At 43.0% G+C, this 20,051-nt stretch overlaps 2 protein-coding genes and 1 non-coding gene across 7 annotated transcripts in view; all 3 read right to left on the bottom strand.

The window, feature by feature from the left end:
* polr3e (polymerase (RNA) III (DNA directed) polypeptide E) overlaps nt 1-6,765 on the bottom strand; it is a 9,565-nt gene extending 2,800 nt beyond the window's left edge. Inside the window, exons 1-18 of the mRNA XM_068583214.1 lie at nt 6,627-6,765; nt 5,685-5,784; nt 5,125-5,175; nt 4,912-4,989; nt 4,710-4,825; nt 4,400-4,482; nt 4,070-4,177; nt 3,581-3,630; nt 3,342-3,461; nt 3,149-3,234; nt 2,479-2,523; nt 2,292-2,383; nt 2,052-2,172; nt 1,795-1,876; nt 1,626-1,685; nt 1,028-1,185; nt 873-934; nt 338-774 (exon numbers count right to left, since the gene is read on the bottom strand). Of these exons, the coding sequence (XP_068439315.1) occupies nt 338-774; nt 873-934; nt 1,028-1,185; nt 1,626-1,685; nt 1,795-1,876; nt 2,052-2,172; nt 2,292-2,383; nt 2,479-2,523; nt 3,149-3,234; nt 3,342-3,461; nt 3,581-3,630; nt 4,070-4,177; nt 4,400-4,482; nt 4,710-4,825; nt 4,912-4,989; nt 5,125-5,175; nt 5,685-5,723 (1,788 nt within the window). The 5' untranslated portion in view covers nt 5,724-5,784; nt 6,627-6,765. The remainder of the gene's footprint in view (nt 1-337; nt 775-872; nt 935-1,027; nt 1,186-1,625; nt 1,686-1,794; nt 1,877-2,051; nt 2,173-2,291; nt 2,384-2,478; nt 2,524-3,148; nt 3,235-3,341; nt 3,462-3,580; nt 3,631-4,069; nt 4,178-4,399; nt 4,483-4,709; nt 4,826-4,911; nt 4,990-5,124; nt 5,176-5,684; nt 5,785-6,626) is intronic.
* Nucleotides 6,766-6,937: 172 nt separating this feature from the next.
* Nucleotides 6,938-7,019, bottom strand: trnal-aag (transfer RNA leucine (anticodon AAG)). Its single transcript has one exon. It is a non-coding gene; the product is annotated as a tRNA-Leu (tRNA).
* A 488-nt stretch (nt 7,020-7,507) lies between these two features.
* On the bottom strand, nt 7,508-20,040 carry eef2k (eukaryotic elongation factor 2 kinase). Of its 5 annotated transcripts, none has more exons than XM_068583168.1 (19): nt 19,756-20,039; nt 18,764-19,020; nt 18,167-18,226; nt 16,713-16,813; nt 14,387-14,447; nt 14,258-14,295; nt 13,187-13,358; nt 12,588-12,737; nt 12,371-12,503; nt 12,152-12,279; nt 11,304-11,520; nt 11,124-11,185; nt 10,804-10,881; nt 10,506-10,562; nt 9,578-9,709; nt 8,918-9,106; nt 8,715-8,839; nt 8,365-8,543; nt 7,508-8,020 (listed from the first exon to the last, which is right to left on the bottom strand). In XM_068583168.1, exons 2-19 carry the CDS (start codon nt 19,010-19,012, stop codon nt 7,911-7,913), a joined length of 2,241 nt encoding a protein of 746 aa, XP_068439269.1. In that variant the 5' UTR covers nt 19,013-19,020; nt 19,756-20,039; the 3' UTR covers nt 7,508-7,910. The 5 variants fall into 5 exon arrangements, with proteins under 5 accessions (XP_068439269.1, XP_068439268.1, XP_068439270.1 ...); XM_068583167.1 differs by lacking the exon at nt 10,506-10,562 and adding an exon at nt 10,230-10,295; XM_068583169.1 differs by lacking the exons at nt 10,506-10,562; nt 18,167-18,226 and adding an exon at nt 10,230-10,295 and having other exon boundaries at nt 19,756-20,040.
* Nucleotides 20,041-20,051: the final 11 nt, after the last annotated feature.

Below are 20,051 nucleotides of genomic sequence, written 5' to 3'. Positions count from 1 at the left end.
ATTTGAGCTTCTGCGCCTAATCAATAGCTTCAACTGCTGGTCACTCAGGGTTGTACATTCCCGTCATAAAGCAAAATTAACTGTGGGATTATACTTACTAAACTAAATTTTCATTCTCTCACCGATACCTTTTGCAACGTGCTCACACCTGTGCGCCCCTGCAGTGTGTTGCGACTTATACGGTGACACAAGTTTACGTTTTACTGGAATGTAGAACCAACGATGGAGAGCAGGAAGGAAAGTAAAAGCATCGAGCGTGAATAAATTGGGCGCTTTACAACCAAAACCTTGTCACTCCCTTCGTTTTGACAGTAGGAAATCCGGCCTGAATACTCACAGGCACCATTATCTGTTTGCACTGGCAGAGCAGTATGGCGTCCTGCAGCATGTGGTCCGAGATGGAGGGGAAGACGCTCCGTCCCACCGGCATGGAGGCCAGGTGGAGGCTCAGCAGCCTCTTGAACTCATTCAGCGTCAGTACAAAATGCTTCCTGAAAGTCTTTTTCACAAAGTCCTGCAGCTCCAGGGATGACGCGTCCCCGCCGCTACCGTTGGTGTAATCGAAGGCGGGGGACGAGGCGCTGGAGTAACCGTTGGCGGAACCGTTGGGGATGGAGGAGGAGGTGTCCATCGGTTCATCTTCGGGTTCCTGTTTGACCTGGACGCCGCTCCCTGCCCGCCTGGCGTCCAGGTCCTTCTGCAGGGACGACTGGTTCGCTTGAGCGCGCTCGTGAGCCAACTTCAGACGCTGCTCCCCGCTGACATGCACGGGCTCTGGAAAACAACGCGCTGACACATCAGCTCAATTCTGCCCAATGTTTCACTTTCAACGTGTTCGCGGACGACTGTGAGAAACACAGCTTGATACACACCAGGCTGCGGGGAATTATTTGTCTTGAAGTCTTCTTTGGAGAAGTTAAAGACCTTTTCCAACCTTAAAGGAACGAGACACAGCATTTACACTTCCATGACTGAACAACACCCTGATTCATCAGTTTTTCTCCTGCTTCTTTAGAGTGTGACTCACTTGCTCTGGATACCGAGCCACAGCATTTGCTGCCGGTGGGCAATGTCTGGGTGTTTCTTAATAAATTCTGCATCAGTAGGCAGCAGGAACTCCCAGCCCCGGTTGACTCGAGGAATGGCCACATGCTCCAGGAACTCCTTCACATCTTCTGGAGGAAGCTGGCAGAAGACGAGAGGAAGACGTCGTTAGTTTCTTTTTACCTGAACGAACGGAGCGACTGTAGCCTGAAGGCGTCGGGAAGTTCAGAGACGCTCCGGCTTCAGTGGAGCTGCTCAGCTTCGTTAAGGAGAATGCAAATTCATCTCCTCCCCAAATCATTCGTAGAACCTGAACTATTTCACCAATAAATCAGAAAGATACTCTGAAATCAGTTCAGAACTAGAGGCAGTCTACTTCCACACACAACTTCCTCCTGCACCTGGGAGACTAATTTACTACAAAAGCACCCACTGGGACTTTGAGTTAATCGCTGCTAACATGTTAAAACATGTTGGTTTTAACAATGTAACCTCCATTAAATAAAATTATTTTTTGCACAAATATGCATCCTGCGATGTCATTGCAGGAACAATCAGTCATTTTGGGATTATGGTCTTACTTTGATGATGGCTGCAATCTCCTTCCTCATCACAGAGCGCTCCATAGTGAACCTCCACATCTACAAAAGAAACAACCGAGTCACTGACTTTAAAAACCACACTAAGCACATTCTCACGGCACGGACGTTTTGTTGGTTAAACGTTGGGTGAACATCAACAGCAGCTCACCACAAAGTCTCGGCCACGACAGAGCACTTCAGCGGGGACGCCGCTGTGAGGACTGCAGGTGTTTTTAGGATACAGAACATCACTGCAGAAAAAGAAAAAACACACTGAGACGTCACTCTGCTGCCATGTGAGGGAGTTTAATGTGAAAAATATAAAATCTTTAAGAACACACACCCTCTTGTTGTAGGCTGCTGAGTTCTGTCAAACTTCAAAACACCTTTAATATGTTAAATTCTTTGAGTGACATTTTCTCTCACCTCTTGACGACCCAGTTTCCCTGAACCAGCAGCGACACCTGCTGGATGCAGCGCAGCGCTGCAGTGGAGTCCGTGCCAGAGGCGAGCAGGCCCATCAGGTTAGCGAACGGCATCACCTTGACTAAAGACGAGACATGGGCAGGAAAATATGAAATATTACTGCCCAACTGAATGTCGACTATAGGATGCAACCACCAAGCCTGTGATTAAAGGACGACCTGCTTAAATGCGTTGGCCTACCATTCTTCATCAGCGTCTTGACTTGCTCTCCCAGTGGAAGAGTGCGGAGTTGAGCCATGGAGAGCACATTACTGGGACCAACTGGTTTCACACTAACATACACAAAAAGAGAGGACAATAGCAATGAAGCATCTCTGAGACTGTCTCTTTAAATCTCATACTGGTTAATAGGGGAATAGATACTTACATTTTTTCCTCTTCTAGAGGGGGCATCAGCATTGCCAGGTACTCCCTGCACACAAAGAAAGCGTGCGCATGTCAAGAGGGAACCATCAGGAATTATATAAAGACAGAAGAACTACAATAATGGAACCAATCCTGCCAGAAGATATATTGAAATCAATACAAGCCAAACAAAGGAAATGAGTTGTTACCACGATCAGACATCAAATCCACATGTGTGATAATTGCAAATCAGACTAAACAAGCATTTTGGTGGCAGGAAATACTCATATAGATGCAACATAACGTTACAAAGGTGAATCTGATCAATTAAAAAGGAAGTGTCTATGGATAAGGGAAGATAACACTGGCTTGAGATGTCAGGGGACATCTTCATCCAGCAAGTTCAAGCTCTAATGAGAATTAGGTGATGGTAAGTTATAAAGTCAACATGATGTGTTCCTGAATAAAATACAGTTGTGTGACGGACATGTTTTCACAGTAATATAAAATAGATATTAAAGAGAGAATTATAAGCTGTTTAACTTCCTCGAATGTGTTTATTGTCTTGTTTTTAACCATAGAATCGTAAATCATGGCTTGTATCTGATATTGACATCCCCATTGTAAAGAAAAACATAATCTAGACTTCAAGTCACAGTCACGAGGTTCAAATGTCATTTGTTGATACTCACTTTGGAGTTTTGACCAGCTCAGAGTTCTCGGACGAGTCTCCCGACTGGCAGAACAGGTACTGCCTTTCATGCTCCGAGCGGCCATCCTAAAAGGTAAACGACACGACGAAAGCTCCGTCACGTTTGCCCACGAACTCAAAACAAATGGTCAAAGGATTCTGTGGAGGTAACTTGATGATGAGTGCTCCCTCACCTTGACACTGTGGTAGCGCAGGTGAACCCAGGGCTCCTCCGCCTGCTTCTTCTGGAGGAACTCGTACGACTGGATCCTCCTCTGGCGCGCCTGCTCCGACTCGGGTCGAGCAAACCTCACCTGGAGTGGAAACACATGCCGAGTTCATGTATATATCTTATGAATGATGGATTCAGTGTGATCCTGAGTGTGTGTGTGTGTGTGTGTGTGTGTGTGTGTGTGTGTGTGTGTGTTTTCACCGTGATGGCCTTGACGTCCTCCTCAGCTTCATCCTGGGAGGAATCTCCACCTGCAGACAACAGTTGTGTTGTGCCATTTACTCAAGTTAGCAAAAGCATCATAGGTATTTTTTGCCCCTTTTCAAAAATGGAAAATAATTCTACATGATAACAAAACTTAGAACTTTATATTTTATGAAGTATTTGTGCCGAAACCCAAAACATGAGCGCTGTTGAAGGAGCTCTGAGTTGCAACAATATTTGTTTTGAATAATTTGATGAATTTTCTCTACAAAAGCTGATCAAATAACACAAAACTACAAGACTAATTCTCTATGCTACGCTAAAATGGCTTCACCGGAAAAATTAAATGAAATCAAGAAGGGGAGCAAATCCTCACATTTGAGGTAGAAGCAGAGTATTGTGACATTTTTGCTTTAATAAAAAAATCTAAAAAAAACGATCTACTCTAACCTGTCTCAATTATTTAATTTTGAAAAAGTGGCACACCTTCATTGGCCGCCTCCCTCTCTCTGGTTTTGGTGTCAGCCTTGTCCAGGTAAGAGAAGCTCGGTCTCATCTGGAGGATTCCTGTCAGAGGAGTGACGTGAAGCTCACCTGTGACACAAATATTAGAACAATCACAAACCCAAATACTACAGTCAGTGCTCAATGGTGAATCATTGAGAATTTGGTTATCCTCAATGTAAACAGAGAAGTTAACACAGATATTAAATAAAGATTGGGAACATATGAGTATTTACAAGAAGCAGCGACGAAGTTAAGACAAAACCAAAACACAAGCAAGGTGCTAAAGTGGACTATTGGATCGATTCAGACCTTTACGAAACACAGCAGCAGCATATCTGGTGGTGTTGGTGGTGGCCTGGATGGAGGTAAAGGACTGTTTATCCATCATTTTCCTGGAGAGAAAATGAGAGAGAGGGAGAAGAACGCTCAGACCTAATGGGTTAATTATTCTGCTCTTTTGTGACGTTTGACGTTTTTAGGAGCGGTTAGGTGCCGAACTAGTTCCTGGTTCTGAAAAGCAGTAGTGACTTTGCTTCACAACACTGGTGGCCAGTCCCAGCTTGCTCACACTGACATATTAGACACCAACATGCTGACAGGTTACTGGATGCAGACTCACGCTGAATAGGTGTTGGTTTCGTCATAAGTCGTGCCGTCCACATTAAGTGCGATCTGCTCTCCTTTACTGCGACAGTAGTTTGGACTCATTGAGTCGATGGCCATTTCCAACTCCACCTGTATTATTGAGTGGGACAAATAATATATTACAAAGGAGTTCTACACTAATGGATGTTTGTTTTTAATAAAGAGCCTTTTTTCACCTTTTGCTGCTTGGGTTTGATCTTAGCTGTCAAGTGGTTGACATCATCATAGGTCATAGTGGATGGTCGGACAGGGTACTAGGAATATTCAGGAAAAATAAAATCGATTAGAGAAGACTCGTGACACTTTTGACATGTTGAAAAGAGATGAGATAACTTATAGTAAAAGAGTCGTACTCGTCAGCATTAAAAGGCAACAAAGGAAAGTATTACCTGGAAAAGATACAGCTTGTCTGCAAGGCTTTTGGCAAGATACACATCGATCTAAACAAAGGGAAACATGAATCAAAGTTATTTGAGGAGCTGATGAGTTGTCTCAGTCAAGCCTCTTCCGCAATGCGTGTGTGTGTGTGTGAGTGAGTGTATGTGTGTCTCGTGAGCTGATGGTGTAGATGTGTAGAAGTAGATGTTCTTATGACATTAATTCAACCAGTTAGCAGCACCACAGCAATCCTTGGGATTGGGAACCAGGATTAGTAGAAACCCTGAATCGAGGAATCAGAACCTCAGGGTTCCATTCTCTGACCTCAGGGCTCCATTCTCTGACCTCAGGGTTCCATTCTCTGACCTCAGGGTTCCATTCTCTGACCTCAGGGTTCCATTCTCTGACCTCAGGGTTCTAGTCTATGCTGAACGATAGCCGTAAAATGGTGTGGCTTATTAAATAGTTTTGAGACAACAATGGTGATTTGTGCCGCAGAGGTATGAGCTACTCGGGATAAATTATGTGTGCGTTAAAATATCTCCAGTCCGATACTGGCATGCAGACATACCTCCTCTATAATGGGGTCATCTTCATCCCCACTGGCCATATTGATTTGGACAGGCGAGGAGAGAAAATGAAACAGGAGCAGCAGATCTCAGAGATCCAACCTGGAGACAAAGACACTTAGTTACTGGAGTTCATTCTAAAGCTGCACATCACTGTTGCCAAGTGGCTACAGCCAAACTGTGGTTATATATATATATATATATATATATATATATATATATATATATATATATATATATATATATATATATATAAAGAAAAAAGAGGGCTGGTAGTTGGTGCAGTAAGAAGATTGTGATTCAGCATATCCAGATTACATCAGGATTCATTGCTGTTTTGTTCCAAGGCTGTCAATCTTCATGCAATTTTCTTTTAAATAGTCCCATTTTCCACTTAACTTAAGGAAGTTAACAATGAAAACCCTGAAGTTAGCTCACAGCCAGACATGACAGCCTGTCAGGTGATGCTATGATTGATACAAACATGATGCAAGACAATGCAATCACCATTAAACCACTGATCCTCGTGCCAACACTGTGAGACAAAGGTCACATGTAGCTGCTACGTAATAAACGATGTCAACTTATAATAACACTCACTGCAATATTCGTAGAAATAAGTCACATCACTGGCTAGTTTAGCTCGATTAGCAAGCTAACAAGAAACTCTCCAGTCACAGGCCTGTCCTACACATGCGGGGCATTAATTTATCCTGACATAACGTTGAAGAAATATAAACCTGTAAAAGAAAGCAGGACAAAGACTAACTGTTCGATATTTATATGTCCTTTAGACAAACGTACGACTAACGAAACTAGCTAACATACAGCCTAGCATTAGTAAGCTAGCTTGACATGCTAACATGCACATCAAAATATCACACAAGTCACCTACGGCCCGTTTGGTTTCCTAAAATAACACTTAGAATAGATTGAGCGGTCACCTGCAAACTTCACTCTTTAGTCTTAGCTTTCTCATTAGTGTCTGAAAAGTCCAGAAAAGCGGTGCGTGAGGAGGAGGAGTAGAGTCCTAAGTCGGGCAGCTGAAATCTGTCGGTGTCTGTACCATGTTGACTCTGCTGCTCCACAGACACGTGGGGAGGAGCCAGTGCCCACAATGCACAGCGAGATCACTATACAATTGTGATTTAGTAATTGTTTAACTCTTACATTCACTGTGGAGTTTCATGCATTTCAAATTTCATAAGTTTTCTCGGAGATATTATTTAGGGAAGGAAAAAAAATGTAAAAATTATGGCAGCGGTGGGATTCGAACCCACGCCTCCGAGGAGACTGGAGCCTTAATCCAGCGCCTTAGACCGCTCGGCCACGCTACCCCGGTGCTTCGTCATAGGCTGATTAAAATCATAAATGCGCTCATCACTTTGAAAATAAAGACTTCATTTTTCAATTTCTTACTATCTAGACGCTATAGCATAACTAGTATATTTAGTATTACATTATTGGAAGTACTTACGTTTAATTCGGTGCATTCGCATAAAACATTAAATAAAACATTACAGCATATTTGCTGCATGGTAGAATATTCTTTCTTGTTAATGCTACCCATTTTTAGGTTATTCTGTTTTAAGTGACAAAGTGTCTTGGTTGCCTTTGTGAATTTTGGATTTGAGATGAACTGTTATGAGAGCAACATTTAAATTATAACACGAACCATGAAAAGATTTTTGAGAAAAGTAAACTCAATATTAAGAAATACTTTTGAATATTTGTTTTATTGTCCAAAGACATGTAACAGACCTTTAATGACAGAGCTTTTGTCTACTGGAGAGAGAAAGACAACAAGAAGAAATAGTGACATGTGTTTACCGATAAAAAGCAAACTTTATTTAACCGTTTTGTTCTCCAAGAATTTTTAAACATGCATTCCAACATGAATGTAGAGCAAATTAGGTAAACTGTTTTCAGTGTTGTATAATTCAGACCTTCTCTTCCATGCAACAACATTTAAAATGTCAAAAGGTCAAAGGGTAATCAGAGGAATCAAAGAAAAGAAACAGAAAAATCCAGAAACGTGGATATTTTAGCTCGATTCTAGAAGGCTGAAAACACACACACACACACACACACACACACACACACACACATACAAACACACCTTAACAAAAAGATAATATCATATAATAAAAATATGTAAACTGAACCCATTCAGGTTGTATCTGTAAAATTAACTCCGGTGGCCTTTTTGTGATAAAAATGTGTAAAAATTACTCCTCCAATAGTGCCCAGGCTTCTTCAGCTTTTGTGTAGTACTGGTTAGCCAATCGACCTTTCATGGCCTCCATGGCAGCTTCTGCTGCTTCTGTAAAGAGATCACCTGCAGAGAAGGATGGATGGACTCATTAGGATGGAGACAGACACATTTAGATACATCAACTAAAGGCATTTAAAAAGAAACTTTCAATAGAGACAGTTAAGAGAAAAGGGCTTTTGATATTGAACATTTTTTTGATGTCAAATCCAAAAAGACCAAAACCCAGCAGTAAAGGTTGATAAGAAGCCTTGTCTATTACACAATTCTACCTCATAAACTATTCTAAGTGAACACTGCACTGAAAATCTATCTCTTGAGTATTTCAGTTGACTATTCCTTAAGATAATGCAGGTATATCGAAGTGTATTTAACACATTGAGGTTCGTTAAGCCAGACTGGGGTCCCACCTGCTTTCTGTGGGTCTGCAGTGAGTTTGTAGCCTCCCGATTGGTACATCTCTGCCAATCTGGCCAGCAGCAGGTAGCGAGGCTCGTCCTGCGTCCCATCGAACTCTCCTCCCTCGTCGTAGTCCGTCATGTTCAACACATTTTCATACCAGTGAATCGCTTGCTCCCAGTCCTGCTTTCTGGATAATTGAAAAAAAAAAAAAAAAAACACAAACCTTTTAGGATCAAAAACAGATGTGTCTTCTCTCGAAATCCCTCTAGGGGGCAATGTTTTAATATCTTAAATTCCTCCACAAGTCAAATTATAATAAAAGTCCAGTTTTCCCCGAGTATAACACTCAAACACCTACCTGTCAGCTGAAAGATTGATCCCAGAATCAAAGGCTCTGGCCACTATGATCATAGAAGATCTGTCGCCGGCCTCCGCAGCTTGCAGCAGGTACTTGAAACCTTTCATCTTGTTTCCAGCATTATCCTGCCGACAACACAGACATATTGAAACAGTACAAAACGCTGTACAAAACCAAAAAGGCTGACTAAACTGGCGCGGTACCTCCAGTTCTATGTCCGTCAGTATGTGATGAGGCAGCTGCAGACAGCACTGTCCCATGGCCACGATGGCCTCCAGCTCTCCGCACAGCGCAGCCCTCTCCAGGTGCAACATGGCCGAGTCCTGATCCCACGGTTCGTCCTTCTCACAGAAACGACCACCTTCATGGTACCGCACCATCGCCAGGTGGACCTGGTTCAGGAGGAAGGTGATCCAGAATATATTCAACAAATGAAACTCACCTTGAAAACCAGCTTTCCGCAAACATAAGTGGAGTCAGAATTTTAGCAGACAGAGAAAATCTGAAAATGCTGGGGCAGGTGGTCCTGACAGGAGCTAAAATTAAGTTCAAGTGTGTTTCAACTGCTGCTGCCCGTAACTCTTGTTGTTTAGGTTTTGAGCTTGTGTTGTTGAAGTGAATAATTAAGGGTTAAAAAGTATTGAATCTTGAGAATATTTTATAAAATTACTTGTCTAACAGCTGAAACTGTATGCAACATATATTTCTAAATGTAATGTATCTATGTTTGGTGTAAATGTGTGTGAGGTGTGTAGTTCATTTCCACCCTTCGACCCAGCCATATACATCATCTTTATAATAAAGAAATATCTTGTCTTATCTTAATTCCTATTACCGTCAAAACAACCACTCTGATCTTTTACCTTCCCAAGGATTGACTGGCCAATCTTCTTCTGCATGAGAGCGTTGAGCCGCTCCACCTCGGTGGCCACGCAGGAGGACCGGTGGACGTGAGCGCGAGACGAATGGTAGAAGCTCCAGTTCTCCTCCGTCATCTAAGCAGGAAAAGGCATTTAGATATACAAGGAGGAGAAGGAACAGTGACGCTCTGAACAACAAATCATATGATGAAGGGAGTGTACCCAGCCAGATACGTTTGTTTTTATATTTTAGCTGGTGGATGATGACACAGATTCTCCTTGAGCTCAGAGATGGAGGAGTGCAGCCATGTAGGACTCAGTGAATGCAAAAATCATGCAAAGCATAATGGGAACAGGAAGTCACTCACACACACACACACACACACACACACACACACACACACACACACACACAAGCAAGATGACAAAGTTGGTGAAACAGAGGTAGATGGTGTTTCGAGTCCAAACGTCAGTTTTGCTTTCTTTGCCTTTTGCTTATTCAGACTGTTTTCATTCACTCTGAAAACAAAAAGGTGCAAACAGAGGCAGCCTGTGTAATCCAATCAAATGTAACTCGACAGAGTCATGCTTGTTAAATATTGATAAAACCACAAGGGGAACACATGGCGTCACAAGCCTCCATGCAAATAATCACCCATTCGTTTTCAGCATTGTAAGAATTTAAACTTGAAGTGACTCTTGGAGACGCTACCATCTTCCTCTAGTGAGGGAACACAAAGAGCAGGAGGAGCTAAATCAGAAGAAAAGGTGAAGGACGGCTTTCGCTGTTAAATTAAGAGATGAGGGACATTAAAGTGAAAACGGAAAAAGTGAAAGAACAACAAGGATGAGGGACATTTGAAGGAGGGTTTTGTGATCACGGTGATGGTGATTAGGACATGTATACACTGCTGTCTCTACGTTTGTTTACCCGTTTGAAACTGTCCTCATCCGACTCCGAAAAATGTCTTTGGTTGAGATGATGGGCCTGAGTGACAATACGACATGCATTTATAAAATCTTACACTTAGACTTTGTGTGGGACAACAGCTGCTGTGAGGACTGAAAGGCAAAGGAGATTAACCAATAGAAGTCTAAAATGTCAGAGTTTAATAGTCATTTGTTTAAGATATTATTCGTGAGTGAACTTACAAATGTGTACAAAAATAATAAACTCAGCGGGAAAAAGTATTTCCACTGGATCGGATCTCCAAATCGGATATATTTACCCCGTCCACGTGGTCATTCGGGTCTCCTTCACTCCTCCTCTCGCTGGGGTAGCCGCTATCTCCGCCGCTATCACAGTCCTACAGACGGAAATACATTTTTAAAAACAGTGTAGTGACTCGTGTGAGTTGTGTGGCAGCGCTGCAGTCCGCACAGTGCAGCTCAACCAGCTGTGTGCTGTTAATACGTAAAAACAGATACAAACGTAATGTAAAAGGACAAAAACAGAGACTTTACATTAGCAAACATGGAGCCCTTGTGACTCAACACGGACCTGAGGTACACTGACTTAACTCCAGTGTGGTTATGAGTTATTGCTCACCTGGTTTTCACCCGTGTTGTTATTATTGTGTCTTTCGTGGTCCATTCCCATAAACGAAAAGCCTGTGAAATGTAGAAATAATCAAAATCTATTTCAAATGGTGGACACCATGCTTAACTACATTCAAATGTCCCGTTAAACACGTGCAATAAGCGATAACATTGTTCTTGGACACCGTACCCAGAGGGGACCTTGCCAGATACCCGTGTGCAACCAGCGGGGAGCACGGCAGAGTGAGAGGGGAGCAGGGGATGGAGTCCACGTCGCTCGAGCTCTCGTCCACGGACGTCTCAGACATGCGGGACAACAGCAGCGGCGCCCGGCTTCCAGAAAAGGTGCGGACACGAGGAGAACCGCAGGGCTCCTCGCACCCCCTCAGCACCGTCTTGGCTGACTTCTGAAATAAAAAAAGAGATTAATCATTCTTGAGTAAACAGCAACAGAAGAAGCAGAACACACTGAAGATGAGCCAGTAAATGTGCGGCAGAGTAGGAAAGGTAACTGTTCTTAAATTTCTGTATGAGTGTAATTCTATTAGTTTAAGTTATTTAGTTATTGTTTCAGGCTGCATGAATCTCTCAAACTTACAGAATATAAAGTCTCAATGCCGGACTCATGACTAAATATGACAACTGGGAACTTTGTGTCTTGTTTTATTTTTTGTCTGTCTGTCTTTACAGGGAAACAACTGGTCCAATTTCTATGAAACTTGGAAAGTTTGTAGCATTGTTCGAGGCAGAACTCATTGAATTGGGGCAGCTTGGCAGCACCCAGGAGGCAAACTGGCACGTCTCCAGTCCACACTGCATACTTGGTCCTCCAGTTTCTAAGCCGAGTAACCGTATTGTTCGCTTATGAGAACAGCGCTGGCGGAGATCTGCACTCTACTAGTTTCTAAAACTTAGGGACATTCGTTCCACATTTTTATTTATTATTATTATCTGATGAACTATTTTTACCCTGACCCCCTGCGGTTTTTCAGGCCCTGGCTGACACTTTATTTATTTTGATAAAAAATGTTAAATTACAAGCAGTTTGTTGGTGCAGTCCAGCTGCGACTTCTCAGCAGAGGAAATGTCAAAAGGGGTCAGGCCCATGCTCTTGCAGATCTTGTTACACAAGTGGGAGTGGAAGAACAGCGCCATGCCTCGCACACCTGGAACACAGGTATGATTTCTTTTTAAATATTAAATATCATAATTTCTGACTTCACACATGTATCTAGCGCATAAAGGGGGGAACTGTACCGAGATTTCCATCTCCAAAGTCCGTCCCCTTCTCAGTGTGGATCTGAGGGTCAGTGTAGAGATCTCCAACGCCTTGGATGTCTACGACGATCAGCTGGTGGCCCGACCGCTCAAAGGAGAAGTGACTGAAGGCCTGATGGATGCAAAAATAAATTAAAGTGAATCATTTAGCATTAGCTCTCACATGCGTTGGCACTAAAAGGTGACGCAAGCGCACCTGTGGGGTGAGTCGGATGTTGTCGTCCCTCACGAAGCCGGAGTTGGAGTTGTATTTGATGTACTTGCCCTCGATGTAATGTTCCAGGTGGAAGAGAGGTTTACCTGGTCTGTCCGTCATCTCTATTGTACACATCTGCATGATGTCCACCTAAAGATTTTTAGAGATGTAAATAACACTTGCATATATATAAAAATGCAGATTATTTTTCTTATTTACTGTTTATTTATATGGATAGATTTTTCTTTGCTATGTCTTAATATGGCAATTTCCCCACCGCAGGACTAAGAAAGGATTATCTTATTTTATCTTATCCCAGCAGTACAAGCCTTTCAGAGCCCAAATGAAGAGCAGCAAGGCTGACAGTTTAATGCAAAAGGAAATATCAAGGTAATAATACAATTGTTGGACATTTCATGGACCAAAACGATCAATTGCTTCAATTAAATAATCGTTAAACTTTTTGATAATGAAAATAATGACTTGTTCTAGCCTTAAATCTAAGATTAAAAGACTTGTGAAGAGGGTTGAGCTGGTGCCTGATTGTTCTGTCCTGTTACAGGCAGCACTACAGACGACTCTAAATGTTCTTCCTGCACCTGTTTGGGAGGCCGGTGGCGGTTGTACTCCTCTCCCCAGAGTTTGGCCTCCATTTGCAGCCTGACGTCCTCAAAGTAAACATTTCTGTCCACCGTCTGCATGTAACGCTTGGTGACATAGTTAGATGCTGACTTCCAGTTGTTGCTGTGTGAGAAATTTGACAACTTCTTCCTGGAGGGAAAATAAACAAGATTTTACATTAGTGAGCAGTATTTCAGTGATATTTCCATGTATTTATAGCTTACTTAAAGATAGAAACCTACATACATAACTAAAGCTACATTCTATCATAGCATCAACTGGAACTGATGTCAGATGAACCCAAAAATGCTCTAAAACAGGCGCCATCTCTGTATGATCTCAATCAGAAGCTCCACCCACTCGTGTCACTTCTGGTCGCAAAAAAGAAAGAGGGTGACGACCGAAATGCCGATCTCAAGGACTTCAAAAACGTAGACAACAAACCAATGGATGATGTCACTTCTTATGTGCATGTACATGTCTATGCTCTTCTATATGTGCAAATACCACAGGGATCACATACCAGCATTTCTGATGTAGGGATTTGATTGTTTTAACTTGTTTGAGCTTGTAAGAGCTGGATAATTTAGAGTAGAGTATTTCTGTGGGACACTGCAAACAGCTAAAGTGGGACGTTGTTGGAGGCCTCACATTTCCACATAATGGAGGCTTAGAGATGAACAATTACACCATTATTCCTCCATTCTTTCACTCAGCAGTGTCATGCAGAAGCCCAAACCGAGCGGAGCAGTGACAATGCCGTACGCTAACGTTCCATTTAAACAATAAACAAACAGGGGATCAGTTGAGCAAAGACCCCAGCGCCATCATGGAAAACTGCACTGAGCTGGTTCAGTGTGATATTTTCCGTACCATCTTTGGCTCGGAAATGATAGAATTTTTCCCTGGCTGTCCTCCCGAATCGGAGAAAGACATGTGAGGAATGTGGTCCTGCACCATTACAACGACCCTCTGCCTCCGTTACTGAAACTCGAGGGCATTAACCGCTGGATGAGAACTGATTGATAGAGAAAAATATTTCAACTTACGTTCTGAAGCACTCCCTCATGGCCCCTTTCCCAAAGGGCTGTGAGAAATAAATAAGACAAGAAGTTAGAATCGTTATATATATATTTTAAACAGTGGGAATACAGTTGTTCTCTAAAGAGCAATAATACCTGGGAAGCCATTTTAATGTGGATCTTGTCTTGAGCCCACTCTCCTGTGATGGCATTGTACCTGCAAAAAGGGACAGGGAATTAAAATGAACCGTTAAATGTTAACTCAAATGTGGCTCTGTGAAAATGATGGATGCTCTTTAAAAATCACATCAAATCAGGATTTCCATCTGTCCACTTTTGGTTTATAAGCCGTTTTTTGCGAAACGTATGGGTTCCCTGCTAATTAAATATTAGCACGTTAACACATAAAATTAAGATGGTGAATATGACATCTGCTAAACATCAGAATGTCGGCGTCTTCATTGGAGCATGTTGGCATGCTGAAGTTAGCCGATTTCTTCCATTTAGTGCAGCCTCACGGAGCTGCTAGCATGAAGTCTCCAAGTTGTGTTTTATTCTGAAAGGACAGGTAGACAAAGTTTCAGCTTGTTAAAAGTGAGATTTTGATGCTGGTCTTTGGTCAATATCTCTATGATCTTTGTTGGCTGCACAAAATAAAGTAATCTGAAGTTGTCAGCTTCCGTTCTGGGAAAGTTGTAATTTCTGAATTTCAAAATTTTTAATTGAAGTCGAAAATCAAGAGGTAAGTTAAGTAACTTATCCAAATAATTTATTTTAGTGGCAGCACAACCTCTATTAATATTTTATACTAAATCTACTGCAGCTTTGTAAAACTACAACTACTTTCAAGCAGAGTGGATGAGAGCTGGTCTTGTGACCCTGCTCTCTGGGGAGAACATTACCCACCGCTTTTTTTTTCCTCCACCTGTCACGTTACAAATCCCTCACACTGGATGCCGCTCTACAACACTGAGCAGAACCTGTTTGTCTCTTTTGAGTTGACTTCAGGATCTAAAACTCAATTAAGTTAGCCAAGTTACTCTTTGCTCTCTGTGAGGGAGTTCCTATGTCAACAGCTCATTATGAATTCTTATCATGGAGGCACATAAGGCATCTGGCTTCCTCTCTGGGGAAAAACAACAGGGGGAAGAAGAAGTTGTGTGTGCTTTTGTGTTTTTTCCCAAAGAGAGTGCACTTTGTCTCTGCAGCCGTTACTTTTTGGATTTTGGGTTAAACTCATGTAATCAGGGAGGAATTCATGCAGTTGATATGATGATACAAGTGTGTGTCTCCACACTGTATGTGTGGGTCAGCGTGTCTGTTTGGCTTGGCGGCGTGTGTATGCTGAGTTAATAAATACTGCATGAACTGGAGGTGCAGCTGCAAGTGTTCACAGCTGACACCATGGGTGCCTTCAAAACGACAGACTCAAAATTAGGCTTTCCACCTCCACTGAAACAAGAACAGGGCTCTTCTCTCCGTCCAGACTGTTTTCTGCCAACAAGCCATTACAGCCTGAGGAGCACAGCATACCACCGCGACATTCATTCTACTAAGCTCATACTACAGTGTGTATGGTGTGTGCGTGAGTGTGTGCGTGTGTGTGTGTGTGTGTGTGTTGGGGGGTGGGGGGGTAGGGTTACATGTGGGTAAAATTAGCACATGAAAAGAGAAAATGGAGGCAAATCCCAGCTCCTGACAATCCCTCCTCTCTCTAGTCAAGTCCAAATCCTGCTTGTTATGTAACAGGCATGAATCACACTTACACACACACACACACACACACACACACACACACGCACATACACCCACACACACACACACTTAATTGTGTATCGACGCCTCGATATAATGCATCTCACGTCTGAGAGCTCTGCAAGAGGCGTGCATGTTCATGTGGCCGCCTGTAATATCTGGGTGAACACCCGAGTATTCCAACGTGCAGGACGAGACAACTAAAAAAAGACTTGGGCAGGCCAAAGGGCATGAATGTGCCCAATGTGGCAGTAATGTTTGTCAACAGTTCAAATGTAACACCACTGACCCATATATGAGCCATAGCAGCGTCGACTAACACCATCTTATTAAGATTTCATTACAAAGAGTTAGATGACTATGTGTATTGCAAAAGATGGTATTAATAGTATGGACTATTTGCTGACGCTGCAGTTCCTCTTAGATTCACAACATCTTTCCAGTCAATTGTTTCAGTTTTCCAGCCTCGCAACATCTCACCGCTTTCATCAGCTCTGTTTTTAGTCAAAGCAGTCAGCTGTATTTGTTGTCACATGGGTTAGGATTAGGTGAGTGGGAAAAGATTATGACTGGTTAAGCTGGTTCTATGGTCCTTGTGTTGTTCATGCTGGTTAACGGTCATGGCTCACTGGGTGAACCTGATGGAACTAAGCCATCGTTATCAAAACATGCCCTTTTACTGCTACTCCTGCCGCGTTGATTGACGGCCACACACAGTTGTTCATACCTGTAACGAATGCAGGGCTCAGTCTCGATGTCCTCCAGGTGAAACTGGGCCCAGGGGTCAGGCATAGCCTTGGCCTTTTCGATCGCGTGTCTCCAACGCTCCTGGAATGAGCAAACACCCCTTATTAGCCGACAGTATTCACTTGTGTGCAAAGACAACGGAAAAATCAGTTTCCCAAACAGGTTTGCAAGAGGAGTAATTTAGGCAATGCAAAGCCCTTTTTGTGCTCTCTCTGCACAACACTTTCTCTCTATATTGTGCCAACTAATTGAGCAAAGTGAATGAAACACTTTCTGCATTGAGCAGCTTTCTCGCATTCTTCAAAGTGTTTACAGTTAATCAGCTTCAGACTAGGGAAGCCTGCAATGATGATAACTTATCAAGAAGAGCCAGGGATGATTACCCTTATGTGGTTTGTTGTAGAGATGCACCGATATCAACCTAAGACTGACTCAAATCACTGGATTAGGTATCCGTTACAACGGGCTCATCTGGTATCGGATACCATTAATATCAATAATAACCATTCAGGAAATTCAAATCTATCTATTTATTTTTTATAGTGCAAATCAGGATGAAAGAAAGGTTTTAAAAAAACACACACACACATATCTTCACTGCAAACCAGAACGGAAGCACATACTCATTTAAATGAAAAGGATAGGGGACAATTTAAAGGCTACAGAATAAATAGATTAATTGGAGTCGACTCAGGTCTCTAAGTCCATGACATTAACTGAAATAAATTCACTGCTCCCTCGATATGAATGTGATGGCCATGTGATCTTTGCGTGCCATTTGCAAAAAATAACTTTCTTGGTGGGAATCAAGTATCACTGGTAATCCAGACCTGCTCCGGTAACCCCGAACCCTGAACCACGCAGCACTGCACAGCAGCACGTCTCCCTCGTACACCACTGGTTACTGAGCAGCAGGCGCTCGGGACATGTTTATATTTAGAGCGAGGGAGATACATGAAGAGACACGTGAAGGGCTGGGTTGTTTACGACGAGAACCTCGTTCACCCGCTGCAGTGTGCAGCTTCTGTACCACAGCCTGGTCACAAGACTTCAACATGGTCAACATGGTCAACATGATCAACGTGGGAGGGGAGTGAAGTCAAAAACAAAATGACAATGGAAAAAACACATGATGTCAAAAAAAAAGAGTGTAGTTTTGTTAAAATAACGGTATAACATTCATGGTTTCTGTTAAAGTAGATTGATTAATAAACACATGCGACACAAAAACACATGCATACGGTGAGAAGACAGGAAGGATGAGTTGATGAGAATACACATCAGCCATGGAGAGGAAATACAAATATGAAAGTTGTTGTTTTTTTGAGTGAAGGAAAAGGAAAGGAAATTAAAGAGTGCAGTTGGGAAAAGGCAGGCACAGGTGGTTATCGGTGACAAAGGAGACAAGGAAGATATCACCGATCCGTAACATACCCGTGCTCTCGGAGACAAAACCCTGTATGGTCGAGGTTCTGCAAACCTTTCAGTTTCATTCTAAGCAGAAAGGTAAAGAAAAAGGACGGCTTCTGATCAGCAAACAAGAAAGAAATATCTGGCATTGCATGCAACATCAAACAGTTCAGATAACATGAATTGCCTCAAATAGCAACACACATCCCGGGCAGTTGGCTGGAGCCCAGTGGCTCTGATAAGAGACCAGCCCTTGTATCACTCACACGTGAAGGAGGCCTGGCTGAGTGGTGAGAGATGTTTATGTGCAGCAAAATCACATGACGTGAAAAACGCGGTTCTGTGTGTGAACAGCTTTCCACTTCAATAAATACATACACTGCCACGTGTGTGTGTGTGTGTGTGTGTGTGTGTGTGTGTGTGTGTGTGTGTGTGTGTGTGTGTGTGTGTGTGTGTGTGTGTGTGCAGGCATGCACAGATCATCTCTCCTTATATGGCAAAGAGCTGGTCTCAGAGACAAGTGCAGAACTAAACAATCCCCCTGCACGTTATTTCAACATTTTCTGATACTTTTCACCACCCCTGTCCATTTGGCATTACGTTGCCAAGGCGGCCGCTCACCTTGAACATAAAGTTGGTCGTAGGAGAAGAGTTTGACAGCTGTCGGGCGTAACTCATATTCTTCAGGTATTGACAGATTTCTTTGGCGGAGTCATCCAGAATGGGGCGAATGAAGTGGTCTTCGTAGTCGTCGTCACTGGCGTTGGATTCACTGAGGGAGGAGGCCCGGTGGCTGGGCCCACTTTGTTGGACGTGGGGCCTCTTGGCGCTTCCATCCTCCTCCATGCTGAACATCAGGTCATCCTCCATGATGTCTGCTGTGGGGTTGACAAGACAGGAGAGTGTGAGTGGACTGAGAGAGCAGTGAAGGGCACCGAGTGGAAAGTAGAGCCACATTGAAGAGTGTGGAGTTAATCTGTGGCAGGCAGCCATGTAAGTACGTGTTTACAACAACATCCTTGCGTCATAGCTGCACAGCAGAGCACCTTAAGTGACAGATTTAACTGTGTTGCCTTAAATGTGCTTACACCATGACAGCCCCTTCATATGCATAAAACGTCAAATCAAAAATACATACTTTTGTAATAATTTATCCGTTATTAGTCAGTGGGAACATTTATTTTCTGGATTTTAACCCATCCTTGGTCGTTAAGGAGCAGTGGATTGTCGTGAAGCGCACAATGAGCAACTGGGGGGTTCACTGTCATGCTCACGGACACGTCCACATGCAAACTCGTGGAACGTGAATGTAAGCTATAAATGGTGAGCGTTGTCATCCAAAAAACAACTAACATATATGTTGTTCCGCAACTGTCGGTACCATTATGTCGCAATAAAAAATTGAAGATCTCCAGCGTGGCGGGTGGAGAAGAATGCAGATCCAAGCAAGATTAACAACCTGCACAGCAATGCGCGCCTGCGGTCAAGTGAGCCGTCATCCCGCAGAAATCATGCAGCAGCTAACATGAATTCTGTATAATATGTTACAGCATGCTGGAATTAAAGCATTGACGTTAGTTTGGTCTATTGTGGTTAAACAAAAACAACCTTACCTTTCTAACCGGAGGCGAAAACACGTCTTTAATCAACGTTTTTTGACAGACTGTGTGAGACAATGTAGCAATGGTCAGTTCCTCTTCCGTATTCCAGTTTCAGTGAGAAGTTAAACAGATAAGAAGGAAGCAACAGCGGTTGCTAGACTCTCCTCCCGGACCAGTTCGACCAGGTCCTGGTTCTCCAATGTGTCCTGAAGGTCCGGGGACACGCTTGGCAGCGGGCTGTAGTTCTTGTTACAGTCCGCCACAGCGACGTGAGCCCTGTGCACGTAGAACTGTTCTCTGAAAGCCAC

The sequence above is a fragment of the Clinocottus analis genome, unplaced genomic scaffold (assembly GCF_023055335.1).
Source record: "Clinocottus analis isolate CAN_PGR_092001 unplaced genomic scaffold, fCliAna1.0.p SCAF_19, whole genome shotgun sequence".
NCBI lineage: Eukaryota > Metazoa > Chordata > Actinopteri > Perciformes > Cottidae > Clinocottus > Clinocottus analis.
The sequence above is the reverse complement of the archived record's forward strand: the minus strand, read 5'-3'. Positions and strand labels throughout refer to the sequence as shown.

Bases quoted from the DNA above. Each gene is read 5' to 3' on its own strand.
- eef2k (XM_068583167.1), bottom strand. From the start codon at position 19,012: ATGGAGGATGACCTGATGTTCAGCATGGAGGAGGATGGAAGCGCCAAG. The intron at 16,814-18,166 runs GTATGTTACGGA...TGCTCATTCCAG, and splicing joins TTTTGTCTCCGAGAGCACGG to GAGCGTTGGAGACACGCGAT. The intron at 10,296-10,803 runs GTAAATATATCC...TTCCCTCACTAG, and splicing joins CGAATGACCACGTGGACGGG to AGGAAGATGGTAGCGTCTCC.